Source organism: Muntiacus reevesi, chromosome 17, assembly GCF_963930625.1.
Source record: "Muntiacus reevesi chromosome 17, mMunRee1.1, whole genome shotgun sequence".
In the NCBI taxonomy this organism is placed as follows: domain Eukaryota; kingdom Metazoa; phylum Chordata; class Mammalia; order Artiodactyla; family Cervidae; genus Muntiacus; species Muntiacus reevesi.
Window position 1 is genome coordinate 55,410,922 of NC_089265.1, and position 13,573 is coordinate 55,424,494.

Consider the following 13,573-nt stretch of genomic DNA (forward strand, 5'->3'; position numbering starts at 1 on the left):
GTGTGATTGCTATACCTCGATCTGTTGTCTTTGACTTCTTTTTTTCCCGCCCCTCCTTTTTTTATTTTTGTTATTTATTTCTTTCCCCGCCGTCCCCCACCTTTGATTTTTGCAGTGAGTTGTAAGGTTCTGCTTCCCCGCTCTTTCAGGATTTCTTCAGAAGAGGGGGAGTATTTTGATACTAGGGAGCCCAGAGGACAAATAGCCACCTCATGCATTTAATGCAGTATTTCTTTTTTGTTTATCACCATTTTGTGCATAGTTGTTTCAATCTATAATTCCCTCATACATATGATGTTGAACATCTTCTTGTGTGATTACTTGCCATCGGTGTATCTTTTTTGGTGAGGTGTCTGTTAAGGTCTTTTGCCCATTTTAAAATCAGATTGTGTGTTTTCTTACTTAGTTTTGAGTTTTGTATGTATTTTGAATAACAGTCCTTTATCATATGTGTCTTTTGCAAAATACACGTCTATAGCTTGTTTTTTCATTCTCTTGACATTGTCTTTCACAGAGCAGTTTTTAATTTTAATGAAGTCCAGCTTATCAGTTATTTCTTTCATAAATTATTCTTCTTATAACTAAAAAGTCCATCACATGGCCTAGATTTATCTAGATTTTTTTCTCCTATGTTATTTTCTAGGAGTTTTATGTTTTACTTTGTGTCTGTAATCTGTTTTGAATTAACTTTTGTGAAGGTTTTGTCTAGATTCATTTTTGTATGTTAATATTCCTTTGTTCTAGTCCCATTTATTGAAAAAACTATCATTGCTCCATTTTATTGCCTTTGCTCCTTTGTTTAAAGATTGGTTGATTACATTTTCCTGAGCCTATTTCTAACTCTCTATTCTGTTCCATTGATTTGTCTCTTCTTTTCCTAATACTATGTTGTCTTGAATACTATTAACTTTTTAAAAAGACAGATCTTGTTATGAAGATAGTTGGCTGATCAAGATGACATTCAGTAACGATTCAGAACTAGATGAACTAATGAGTGAAGAAGCATATAAGAAATACATAAAATCTATTGAGGAGTGAAAATGGAACCCCTAAATAAACTAATTTGAAACAAAATAACAAAATAAGGTGTTTTCTTGGAGTATGAAATTAGATTGGATGACTTTTAAGGACCCTTCTAACTCTCTGCATTCAAGTTTTGATTAGAAGTCTCAGCTTTTTTTCTCTAATGACTTAGACTTAAAAATCTAGTCCTAACTCTAATCTTGGCACATACTAATTTACTAAAGAAATGCTAGTTAAATAAATTAATTTGCAAGAATTCTTCATGGTGTCCTCTTTTTTTCTCTTGTAGTTAAAAGAGCCAAATTCCAGGGTTCACCAGGTAAGGCCAGCCTTTAATTCTTTTTTTCCCAGCCTTTAATTCTTACGTACTTCTCCCTATACTTGCTATGATTTAAAAACATTCTTTCAAAAAAGCGTAAATGTCATTTGATTCATTGGTTAAATTAGTTAAATTCACTAAGTTCATTAAATTAATTAAAAAGTCAATATGGAAAGATGTTGGTCAAGGGGGTGCAAAGTTATGCAAAATGAATAATTTCTGGAGATCTGATGTACAATAATGTGTCTATGTTTAACAAATATTATATACTTCAAATTGCTAAGAGGGTGGATCTTAAATGTGTTCAACTCTCACACAAACAGAGGAAATGGTAATTATGAGGTGGTGAGGAATGTGAATATTCTTGATTATGGTGGTTATTTCACTTTGTATACATATACAAAATCATCAGATTGTACACCTTAAATATATACAATTTTTAATTGCCAGTTATACCTCAAAAAGTTGAAAAAAAAAAACAGTGCTTTTATAAAACATCAAAGAAATCTGTATCAATCTAGTGAAAAGTTAGTCTCCTTACCTATTGGCCAACTTAGTTCTACTTCTCAGAAGTAACTGTTCTGAGGTTTTTATACACCTTTTCAGACTTTTTCTGTCTATGTGCATGTATACACTAATGAATCAGCTCCACGTGTCTATGTGCAGCCTGCTTTTTTTCCAACAACACATCATAAAAGTTTTTTCTTGTGTATGTGTGTGTATACATATATCTGGTTCTTTCTTTCAAAATGTTGTACACAGACTGTTACATTTAAGACAGATAACCAATAAGAACCTACTGTTTAAAAAAAAAAGTATACAGAATGTTGTTGTACCCTAGGTCCCTGATTGAATATTCAGGTCATTTCAATTTTTTTGCCATAAGCAATGCATAATTCTTCTTAATGCATTTATTATTGCCTGCTTTTGAAAATGTATCTGTATGCTGGAGTCCAAAAGTAGAGAATTGCTGAGCCAAAGGTATGTATTTTAAACAAATTTAGTAGCTGCTGCCAAACTGTGCCTCTGAAAGGCTTTGCTACCTTATAATCAGGCCAAAAGTATATGAGTCTTTATCTTCCCAAATGCTTACCAACATTAAATAGCATGAAATTTTTTAATCTTTGCTCATGTGAAGGTGAAAAGGGTATCTCCTTATCTTAATACACATTTTCTTAACTGAATATCAAGTTAGTTAGTTACAAAGACTTACTCTGATTACTGCCGGGGCCAGAAGGAAAGTACTGTGGATTATGGGGGAAAAGAACATACTGGGAACCCAAGAAAAATCTGAAAAACCAAACCTGGATGCAACAGGAACTAAACTAGTTTCTGAGCCTACTGCTCTCTCCAGTGGCTGCAGGTTAGGACTTCTGTTTCTGAGAAGCTTTTTTGCTCTCCTTTCTCTTTTAGCAGGCTTTTTATGCTTACCTGTCTTGCATATACCCCATAATAGCTACTCCAGTGGAATTTATGTGCCTCTCCTTTGAGCTTCAGCACCAATCATTTGTCACTATTTCTCTATTTTCTCTATTGAAAATCTTTTGTGAGGGAATCATATTGGTCTCAGCTTTTGGTTAGCTCATTAATTGACTGGCTGCTTTTGCGTGGCATCTCCTTTTGGTCTGGCGAGCTATGGGGAATTGAATATGGGGAATGGAGTATAAAATCCTATGCTAGAAAACAGCTCATTGGTATACTGCATTGCTACTGCCAAATATGGGTGAGAATTCCCTCATGTGGGTGGGCTTGTATCCTCATATATCTTTGATATAACTGTAGTTGTGGGTACAAGACTCCGTTGTTTTTTATGATGCTTAAGAGAAAGATTTACCTTCTAATAGAAGTACATTACAGTGCCCCTTTTCTTACACCTATAACATTGGTAGTTGTTTTAAGTGATCTTTGACAATTTGATGAGTCAAAAATGATAGTCTTTTTTTTTTTTTCATTTTATAAAGTTATGATTAACTTCTTACATAGAAAAGTGAACTCTCAATTCAGTGTCTCTAATCATGGCTGATACAAAGGAAGTGACAAAATGTGCTGTGTTAAGTCAGGTCAGATTTCTGACTTTTGAGATCCAGGCCACCTACCTTTGTTTGGTACTCAATGTATACTTTCAGGTTAGAGAATTTCGTTTTCTCGAATCTGTGATAATAATTCTTTTTATGTAAGTTGTGCTCTAGGCCAAGATGAATAAATCGAGCTTGAAATCCATTTCCTTTATGAGGGTTTTTCCTCCGTGTTTGTCATTGTAAACAACTGGAGGTAACTGTTTCCTCTTCTGCCTTCTTTTAGCACTTTTTCTTGTGGTACTTACTTCTTTATATATTAATTTGCATAACGTCTTCTCTGTAAGATCAATTAGATTATTATTTTTTCAAACTGCAAGTGGGCTATAAAGTCAACTTAGGTGGTTATGATTCATATTTTAATTAAATTAGAATAGAAAATATCAAGGTATCACATCTTGCATTTCATAAAGCTTTTGTTTTTGTTTATATGTGTGTGCATGTGTGTCTGTTGGAAAAGGATAGAGTAGAGTCCTTAAATTTGAAAAACACTATTATAGCTTATGGTTTTGAGAATAGTATGTGTTTTATAATTTTTTTGTACCTCTATGTTTAAAATGATACTATATTGTAGAATATATAATTTCAGTTTTTCCTTACATATAATACGATAATTTGGACATTACTTAATTGCAAGGACTTTGTGAGATTGGATAACCATCTGAGCACTAAGTATTATATCTTTGTTTTGCATTTTTTCAAAGACAAATTTAACACATATGTGACCCTGAAAGTGCAAAATGTGAAGAGTACAACTGTAGCAGTTCGTGGCGATCAGCCTTCCTGGGAACAAGATTTTATGTTGTAAGTACTTTGCAGTAGCAGCATGCCTACAAAATTTGATAATATTTCCAAGGTAATCACATTGGATTAAACAAGTAGAGGCTAAAGATTTTGTGTATATATAAGATTTATAAAACATATTAAATATTCAAAAACACATTTTAATAGCATGTTAAGTTTTCTTTTTGAAAACGAAGGAGAGGAACAAGTGAGGAGTGTAGTGGGTACACTCACCTACTACAGTAAAATGATCTGCAGTTTGTTCTCTCCCACATTTATAATTTATTTTCAGAGATGAATTATGAATTTGAGTGAACTCTCAGTTTATGTGGGTGAAAATATACCTAGTCAGATTTACCTACTAGTCAGAATTAGCTGTAGTATAACATACTTAGTATGATATTAAACCTAACTTAATGTTTCTTCAATTCTCAGAAGGCCCCTTGAAGGAATGTGGTTATGCATGTGAGGATTGTGTTTGCATTTCTAAGTCACCTGCTTTTTTTAAATGCTCTATTCAAACTGCTGTCTTTATTTTTAAAATTTTTTTTAAAATTCATTTTTTAATTCAAGGACAGTTGCTTTACAATATTTTGTTGGTTTCTGGCTGTACAATAGCACAAATCAGCCATAATTACACATGTATCTCCTCCCTCTTGAACCTCTCCCCTTAAGTCACCTGCTTTTGAAGATAAGGACATGTGCTTTTAATTCTTCTTGTTTTATGGAGTAAAATGTTCTGCCTTCACCTAATTAATAATAAAAATGAGTAAATGTTAGTTGAATTGCTTGCATATGACACAGAATTTAGTATATTATGATTGTGACTTTAAAAACTTGCTATTTCCTTTTTTCCTCTTAAATTTAAGCAATTTTTTTCCTGATCTAGGAAAGGAAAGTAAAACATAGGCTATCATTTCTGAAGGACTGAGCCAATCACTTAACTTCTCTGAGTGTCAGTTTCCTTATCTGTAAAGTTCTGCTCTCTCGCAAGGTTATACTTCTTTTGGAGGAAGGTAGGCACAAATGGGTCAGAAAGAAAATATATTAAAATTTCTGTGAAATTTATGATTGAAGTGAAATTGTGAGTTTTATAGTGCATCTGAGACATAGGATGACTCTCTTTATGGGGGAACATCCCAATCCTCTAGGCTTTTAATATGTTGCTGCTTATAGTACCACTTAGGAAAGTTTATTATAATACTTAAAGGTTAAGATGATGAGGGTTTGGGCTAAGATAGTAACAGAAGGATAGATGGAAGATATTAAGTAGATAGGACCAAGACTTGTCTTGGATGTATATGGTAAGTGGCGTGCTACTCAATAGGACAGGAAATACTGTATCAGTTATGCACAAGCTTATATTTGAAGTTCTTACAGGGCAGGTAGGAAGAACATTACGAAAGATAGAAACTTGAACCTGGTACTCGTGGAGGAAGCCTAGGCTGGAGAAACATTGTGGTCAGTTGAAGCCATAGGCGTAGATGAGAAAGCTTAGGGAGAATGTGTAGGGTGAGAGAAGGGCCTGGAGTGGGGCCCGGAGAGCACCAGTCTTTAAAGGGGGACGAAGGGGGCTAAGAAGGAGTGAACAGCGAAGAGGACGGAGACATGAGATGGTGGTGTCCTGGAAGCGGAAGGCCTGGGGCTTCCAGGAGAGCTAGTGGTGTCAGACTTCTCACTGGTTGCCTCTTTCTCAAGGTTATGAACCTCATTTATTCCCTCTCTGTTGTATTGACATCAAGAGTGAGATCATGTATTTCTCTCTTCACTCATGCAAAGTCAGCTGTAAACAGTTTTTTCACGTGTCTTCCTTGTTTGCTATACCACAGTTCTGGCTGTGGTATATAAACGTAGCAATCCTTTCTTTTGACTTCCCTATGGCTGTCGTAATCACTAAAATTATTAACTGTTCCCAGCATGTGAAACATAGCAATCGTCTACAGTCTCTGGTCAGCATAGTAGCATTATTCTTGTTTATTTTCCAACTTCCCATAGCACTTCCTCTTTCAGCCCTACTGTGGTATGTGTGACTTTTTCTTCTGCCTCCCACCTTGAGATCCTGTGTGGATTTTCTCCCCTCTCCTTTACGTGGGTTTTATTAGCTGCACGACCCACCTTTCTGCTCCTGTTCCTTGCTCCTCCCATCCTGCTCTTCTGTCACTGGCAATGCCGTTGCTGGTCACGTGCCTCCCTTTCTCCTTTTCTTTTTTCTCCCTGATATATTATGGGATAGTATCTAATGTTCATTTTGGTGTTTCTCATTTATCTTTAGTATTTATCTTATTTCCAGGAATAGACTGTTCATTCCTTAAGGGCAAGGAGGGCATCTTCACTTACTGTGAATTTGCCTAGCCCAGGATCTTGTATACATGTATGTACATACACTGTCAATTAAATACTATAGAGAAAAGAAGCTTCCCCAGAGCACTGGGGATGAGGCAAAACAGAGCTCTCAGACTTCTCTTAGTTGAGCCATCTGAGCAGATGTAAATAAGAGGCTTCTTATAGAAGATATCTTCATTGTTTGGGCCTTATTCCCTAGAGTTGCTTGAAGAATATATTTTCTTTTTTATCTGCTCCAAGTCAAGCTGTAAAGACCTCTGGCTATTTTTTTTTTTTTTTTTAGCTGTTGTCTTGAGATGGGGCTTCCCTGGTGGCTCAGATGGTAAAGAATCTGCCTGCAATACAGGAGACCCGGGTTTGATCCCTGGATCAGGAAGATCCCCTGGAGAAGGGAATGGCTAACCACTCCAGTATTCTTGCCTGGGAAATCCCATGGACAGAGGAGCCTGGTGGGCTACAGTCCAGGGGGTCACAAAAAGTCAGACACAACTGAGCAACTGACGCCAACTTTTCACACACTTGAGATGCTACTTAGGAGTTTCTTTGAGGATATTATATATATCCCTAAGTAATTTTTCTTTTCTGATTTCAAAAGATTTGGGATTGTTACATTTATTTTCCAAGGCTAATCAGTTAATAAGACTGGATGAAATGGTGTGCAAAAGCTACCTTTCCCCATGGTGACTGCCGTAACATAGTAACTGGGTATAGTCACCTACTTTTTGGTTTTGAACAGCTCTCCAGATAGCTTGGAAGTTTCTCAAGAGAGGAACTGGGTCCTGTATTGTGTGTCTTTCCCAAAGTACCAAGCCATATGTATTGTATATGCTCAGGGAACTTAGATTAAATGAAAAAACTGAACTCAGTTCTTTTCTATTCTGTTGTATTTACATAAAAGGGGCAAATTTTCTCTGCTTTACTTGTCTTCAACATGCTTGATATGAATTTTACAGCTATAATGCCATATCCCAAGCTAGTGAATCTAAGAATATGTATCTTAATAGTACAACAGGGTAGCCAAGCTCTCTCTCAAGCATAGACTCAAAACTTCATGGGAAGAATAGCTGTTGTTTTTCTAAGAATTCCATTGTGTTTTTCCTGCTGGAATTGGCCTTTTCTTGTCTCCCTGCAAATAAATTTGTGCTTCCACAGGAGCTTTCTAGAGAATGTTTCTTAGCGTTAGCATAGGGATTTTCTTGTTTCATCTTAAGTCCGTAATTATTTTTGAGTTAGCCCTTCCTAACTGATATTCTTCCATATATGACGCTTGCTTTTGCTTAGTTGTCGTCTGGCTCTTTCTAGTTCTTTTCAAATATTTTTTCCTAGTTATTATTATAGGAAAATCATTGTGTTTATTATTATCCTGCGATCATTTCATTTATAAGTAACAATGCCTGCTTTAACTGATAATGACTACTGGGTCCTGCAGGGACTGCGTGGTGTGAACTACCACACTCTAGTGTCCCTCACTTGCATCACCCCATGTTTTCATCAAGATTAGATGTTCTCAGGGGCCCTTTTACTTTTTCTTGGACTCCCGTTCATATATCTGGTAAAGAAGCCTTGCCTTTTCCTCAAAGTTTCCTTTCAGTTCAGTTTAGCCGCTCAGTCGTGTCACTCTTTGCGACCCCATGGACTGAAGCAAGCCAGGCCTCCCTGTCCATCACCAACTCCCGGAGTTTACTCAAACTCATGTCCACTGAGTGGGTGATGTCATCCAACCATCTCATCCTCTGTTGTCCTCTTCTCCTCCCACCTTCAATCTTTCCCAGCATCAGGGTCTTTTCCAGTGAGTCAGTTCTTCATATCAGGTGGCCAAAATATTGGAGTTTCAGCTTCAGCATCAGTCCTTCCAATGAATATTCAGGACTGATTTCCTTTAGGATGGACTGGTTGGATCTCTTTACAGCCCAAGGAACTCTCAAGAGTCGTTTCCAACATCACAGTTAGAAAGGATCAATTCTTTAGCGCTTAGCTTTCTTTATAGTCCAACTTTCACATCCATACATAACTACTGGAAAAAACCATAGCTTTGACTAGACAGAACTTTTTTGGCAAAGTAATGTCTGTGCTTTTTTAATATGCTGTCAAGGTTGGTCATAAATTTTCTACCAAGGAGTAAGTGTCTTTTAATTTCATGGCTGCAGTCACCATCTGCAGTGATTTTGGAGCCCCCAAAAATAAAGTCTGTCACTGTTTACATTGTTTCCCCATCTATTTGCCATGAGGTGATGGGTCCAGATGCCATGATCTTAGTTTTCTGAATGTTGAGTTTTAAGCCAACTTGTTCACTCTCCTCTTTCACTTTCATCAAGAGGCTCTTTAGTTCTTCTTCTCTTTCTGCCATAAGAATGGTGTCATCTGCATATCTGAGGTTATTGATATTTCTCCTGGCAATCTTGATTCCAGCTTGTGCTTCATCCAGCCCAGTATTTCTCACGATGTACTCTGCATATAAGTTAAATAAGCAGGGTGACAGTATACCACCTTGATGTACTCCTTTTCCTATTTGGAACCAGTCTGTTGTTCCATGTCCAGTTCTAACTGTTGCTTCCTGACCTGCATACAGATTTCTGAAGAGGCAGGTCAGGTGGTCTGGTATTCCCATCTCTTGAAGAATTTTCCGCAGTTTGTTGTGGTCCTTTTTCAAAGGCTTTTGCATGGTCAGTAAAGCAGAAATAGATGTTTTTCTGGAACTCTAGCTTTTTCAATGATCCAGCAGATGTTTGCAGTTTGATCTCTGGTTCCTCTGCCTTTTCTAAAACCAGCTTGAACATCTGGAAGTTCATGGTTCATGTACTGTTGAAGCCTGGCTTGGAGAATTTTGAGTATTACTTTACTAGCATGTGAGATGAGTGCGATTGTGTGGTAGTTTGAGCATTCTTTGGCATTGCCTTTCTTAGGGATTGGAATGAAAACTGACCTTTTCCAGTCCTGTGGCCACTGCTGAGTTTTCCAAATTTGCTGGCATATTGAATGCAGCACTTTCACAGCATCATCTTTCAGGATTTGAAATAGGTCAACTGGAATTCCATCACATCCACTAACTTTGTTCATAGCAATGCTTCGTAAGGCCCACTTGACTTTGCATTCCAGGATGTCTGGCTCTAGGTGAGTGATCATACCATCGCGATTATCTGGGTCATGAAGATCTATTTTGTATTTTTTGTTCTTATGTGTATTCTTAATCCCTCTTCTTAATATCTTCTGCTTCTGTTAGTTTCATACCACTTCTGTCCTTTATTGTGCCCACCTTTGCTTGGAATGTTCTGTTGGCATCTCTAATTTTCTTGAAGAGATCTCTAGTCTTTTCCATTCTGTTGTTTTCCTCTATATCTTTGCATTGATCACTGAGGAAGGCTTTCTTATCTCTCCTTGATATTCTTTTGAACTCTGCATTCAAATGGGTATTTGCTTTTCGCTTTCTTCTTTTTGCTTCTCTTCTTTTCACAGCTATTTGTAGGGCCTCCTCAGACAGCCATTTTTCTTTTTTTTTTTTTTTTTTGCGTTTCTTTTTCTTGGGGATGGTTTGATCCCTGTCTCTTGTACAGTGTCACGAACCTCCATCTGTAGTTCTTCAGGCACTTTGTCTATCAGTTTTAATCCCTTGATTCTATTTCTCAATTCCACTATATAATTGTAAGGGATTTGATTTAGATCATACCTGAATGGTCTAGTGATTTTCCCTACTTTCTTCAATTTAAGTCTGAATTTGGCAATAAGAAGTTCATGATCTGAGCCATAGTCAGCTCCTGGTCTTGTTTTTGCTGACTGTATAGAGCTTCTCCATCTTTGGCTGCAAAGAATATAATCAATCTGATTTCGGTGTTAACCGTCTGGTGATGTCCATGTGTAGAATCTTCTCTTGTGTTGTTGGAAGACGGTATTTGCTGTGACCAGTGCATACTCTTGGCAAAGCTCTATTAGCCTTTGCCCTGCTTCATTCTGTACTCCAAGACCAAATTTGCCTGTTATTCTAGGTGTTTCTTGACTTCCTACTTTTGCATTCCAGTTCCCTATAATGAAAAGGACATCTTTTTTGGGTGTTAGTTCTAGAAGGTCTTGTAGGTCTTCATAGAACCATTGAACTTCATCTTCTTCAGAATTACTGGTTGGGGTATAGACTTGGATTACTGTGATATTGAATGGTTTTCCTTGGAAATGAACAGAGATCATTCTGTTATTTTTGAGATTACATCCAAGTCCTGCATTTTGGACTCTTTTGTTGACTATGATGGCTACTCCATTTCTTCTAAGGGATTCTTGCCCACAGTAGTGGATATGATGGTCATGAGTTAAATTCACTCATTCCAGTCCATTTTAGTTTGCTGATTCCTAAAATGTCGATGTTCACTCTTGCCACTTCCTGTTTGAGCACTTCCAATTTGCCTTGATTCATGGACCTAACATTCCAGGTTGCTATGCAATTTTGCTCTTTACAGCATCGGGCTTTGCTTCTATCACCAGTCACATTCACAACTGGGTGGTGTTTTTGCCTTGGCTCCATCTCTTCATTCTTTCTGGAGTTATTTCTCCACTGATCTCCAGTAGCGTATTGGGCACCTACTGACCTGGGGAGTTCATCTTTCAGTGTCCTATGTTTTTGCCTTCATACTGTTCATGGGGTTCTCAAGGCAAGAATACTGAATTGGTTTGCCATTCCCTTCTCCAGTGGACCACATCTTGTCCAGAGGTATATCTTGGGGGCAGTGCTAGTATTATAATAAAACATGTGAAATTATTGCTTAAGTTCAGAGACCGTATGCACACACTGCTGGCAGTAATGCTCTCATTCTTCTTGTGAAACTGTGTCAGTCTGCCCATGATTGTAGCTCCAAGGGAGAAGGGACAGATTGACAGAGGAAACTTTCTCTGCACACCTACGTATGTCTCTAGGAACATAGAGAGTGGTTGAAGCATCTTGGACATTTTGATTTTTTCCTGATGACAGGATCCTGATGAGGGTTAGCAAAACAGATATCGCTCTTTCTATTATATTACCTGGTTTTCTAAAAAAGGGCTTTCTTCTTTCCTTTAGTGAGATTAGTCGCCTGGACCTGGGTCTGAGTGTGGAAGTATGGAACAAAGGACTGATCTGGGACACCATGGTGGGGACTGTGTGGATTGCACTGAAGACGATTCGTCAGTCGGATGAGGTCAGTCAATGCGTTGCCGCTTTGGAGGTATGGCTCTAGCCCTTGCTTCTCCTTACCCCAGCTGCATTCAGCTAATGTTCATCCGTATATTTCAGATTTTTCTGTCCCGTTTCTAACCAGAGGACATAATACCTGCATATTCCTAATGTCACGCAGAGGGTCAGGAGGTTTTATCTAAGTCTGGCCTTCCCTCTGCCCTGTGACTGAACTCAGGGCTGCTGGAGTACCTTTCTAGCCTTGTCAGGGAGTTCGCCCCCTGTATACTCTGTGCACGGGGTGGGGGTGTGTGTGGGATCGGCAGGGTGAAGGAGGGGAGCGCTAGGGATGGGGAAAAGGAGAGAGAGAGAGTATGTGTGTGTGTGAGAGAGAGAGCGTGAGAGAGTGGTCAGTCTAGGAAAACTGTGGCTTCTGAATTTCCTCTAAGACACTGTTCTGAGAAGAGTCCCATCAAACTTTGTTAGCCAACTCTTTGAGTCACCGATCCTAGGGACCTGATTTCAGTCTTCTTCTACTTATAGCCCTAACAAAGTTTAAGGAACTACAGGTTTGGCAATTGGTATTCGCACTTGACTTCATAGTGTTTTCAACACTGAATTTCCATCACACTTTACCAGATGAGAATGTAACTCAGCATCATTTCCTATATTACTGACTGAATATTTTCACTATGGCCCCAGTTCAGGTCAGCTTAACTAGTGATGTTACTAGCTCTTTAGTGATTAGAAGTAGTGATGTATTAAGTGACATAGTCATTAAGAATCGTACAAATTAAATATTGATCCATGGGGATGCCTTGTTTTTGAGTTTAGTGTTCTGGAAATTCTATCATTGGTGGGCTGGCAGAAAGCTGAGCACAGTGAAAACTGTCTTTCCACCGGAGAGGGAGGACAGAAGCCTCCTACAGCGGAGGCAGTGGTGACTCTGGTGTGTTTGCCTCCTTACGATATGAGTGCCCCTCAGAAGCTCTCTGACAGAGAAAATGAGAGAAAAACACATGGGCTTTTAACTGAGGGGCAGTCCTGAAAGAGTGAAGTTTAATCTTAGATCTCTGTTTTCTAGGAAGGGCCTGGGGAATGGTCCACATTGGAGGCAGAGACATTAATGAAAGATGATGAAATCTGTGGAACTAAAAACCCAACTCCCCATAAAATTTTGCTTGATACAAGATTTGAGTTGCCTTTTGGTGAGTCTGATTTAAAAACCATTTAACACTTTTACATTTAATACGGTTTGAAGTTGTTTCTAGTTGTTTTATTACTGTGTCCTTTGTCAGCCGTTCTCCCTTCAGGGCATTCTGTTTTCTGTTCTCTTCCCTGTAACACCAAGCTCGGGTATGTGCAAAGTAAAGTCTAGAATGGTGCTTGTTAAAGAGTCCACACTAAAAGCATTCTTTTCAAGTCATTTAGTTTCTTATTAACCATTTCTTATGATGACTTATGAAATACTTGTCAGAGAATATCAATGACTTATTCTTTAGATAATATTTTTACATTTATTGTCTTGAAGTTAATATATACCCTATGATTTGTCAATTTAAACATTAAAGTAGCACTAATAAATAGAATAATAGCTTAAAAAATCATACAAAAATACATACTCATTGAAAAAATTTAGATAGTATGGGAATGTATATGGATAGAAGATTAAGTCTCTCTTCCTGCTTCCTTTGACCTTTTTTGCGTTCCCCAGAAATAAACTGTTGAGTTTCTTGTGTCTTGGTTTAGGCACAAGAAATTTCTTCTCTAGAAATTTATTTTGGCAAATTTGGGTCATACTTTATGTAGTATGTATGGTGATAGTGTTGTATAAAGCATATTATCTTGTACATCATTTCATGTTATACTTATCTACCTCGCTGATCTCAATAGTTTCTT

General features: G+C 37.7%; 1 protein-coding gene across 1 annotated transcript in view; it reads left to right on the plus strand.

Moving 5' to 3' along the window:
- Positions 1–13,573, plus strand: part of UNC13B (unc-13 homolog B) — a 197,173-nt gene that overhangs the window by 35,304 nt on the left and 148,296 nt on the right. Inside the window, exons 2-5 of the mRNA XM_065907910.1 lie at positions 1,313–1,342; positions 4,122–4,221; positions 11,582–11,699; positions 12,759–12,882. Coding sequence (XP_065763982.1) covers positions 1,313–1,342; positions 4,122–4,221; positions 11,582–11,699; positions 12,759–12,882 — 372 coding nt within the window. The remainder of the gene's footprint in view (positions 1–1,312; positions 1,343–4,121; positions 4,222–11,581; positions 11,700–12,758; positions 12,883–13,573) is intronic.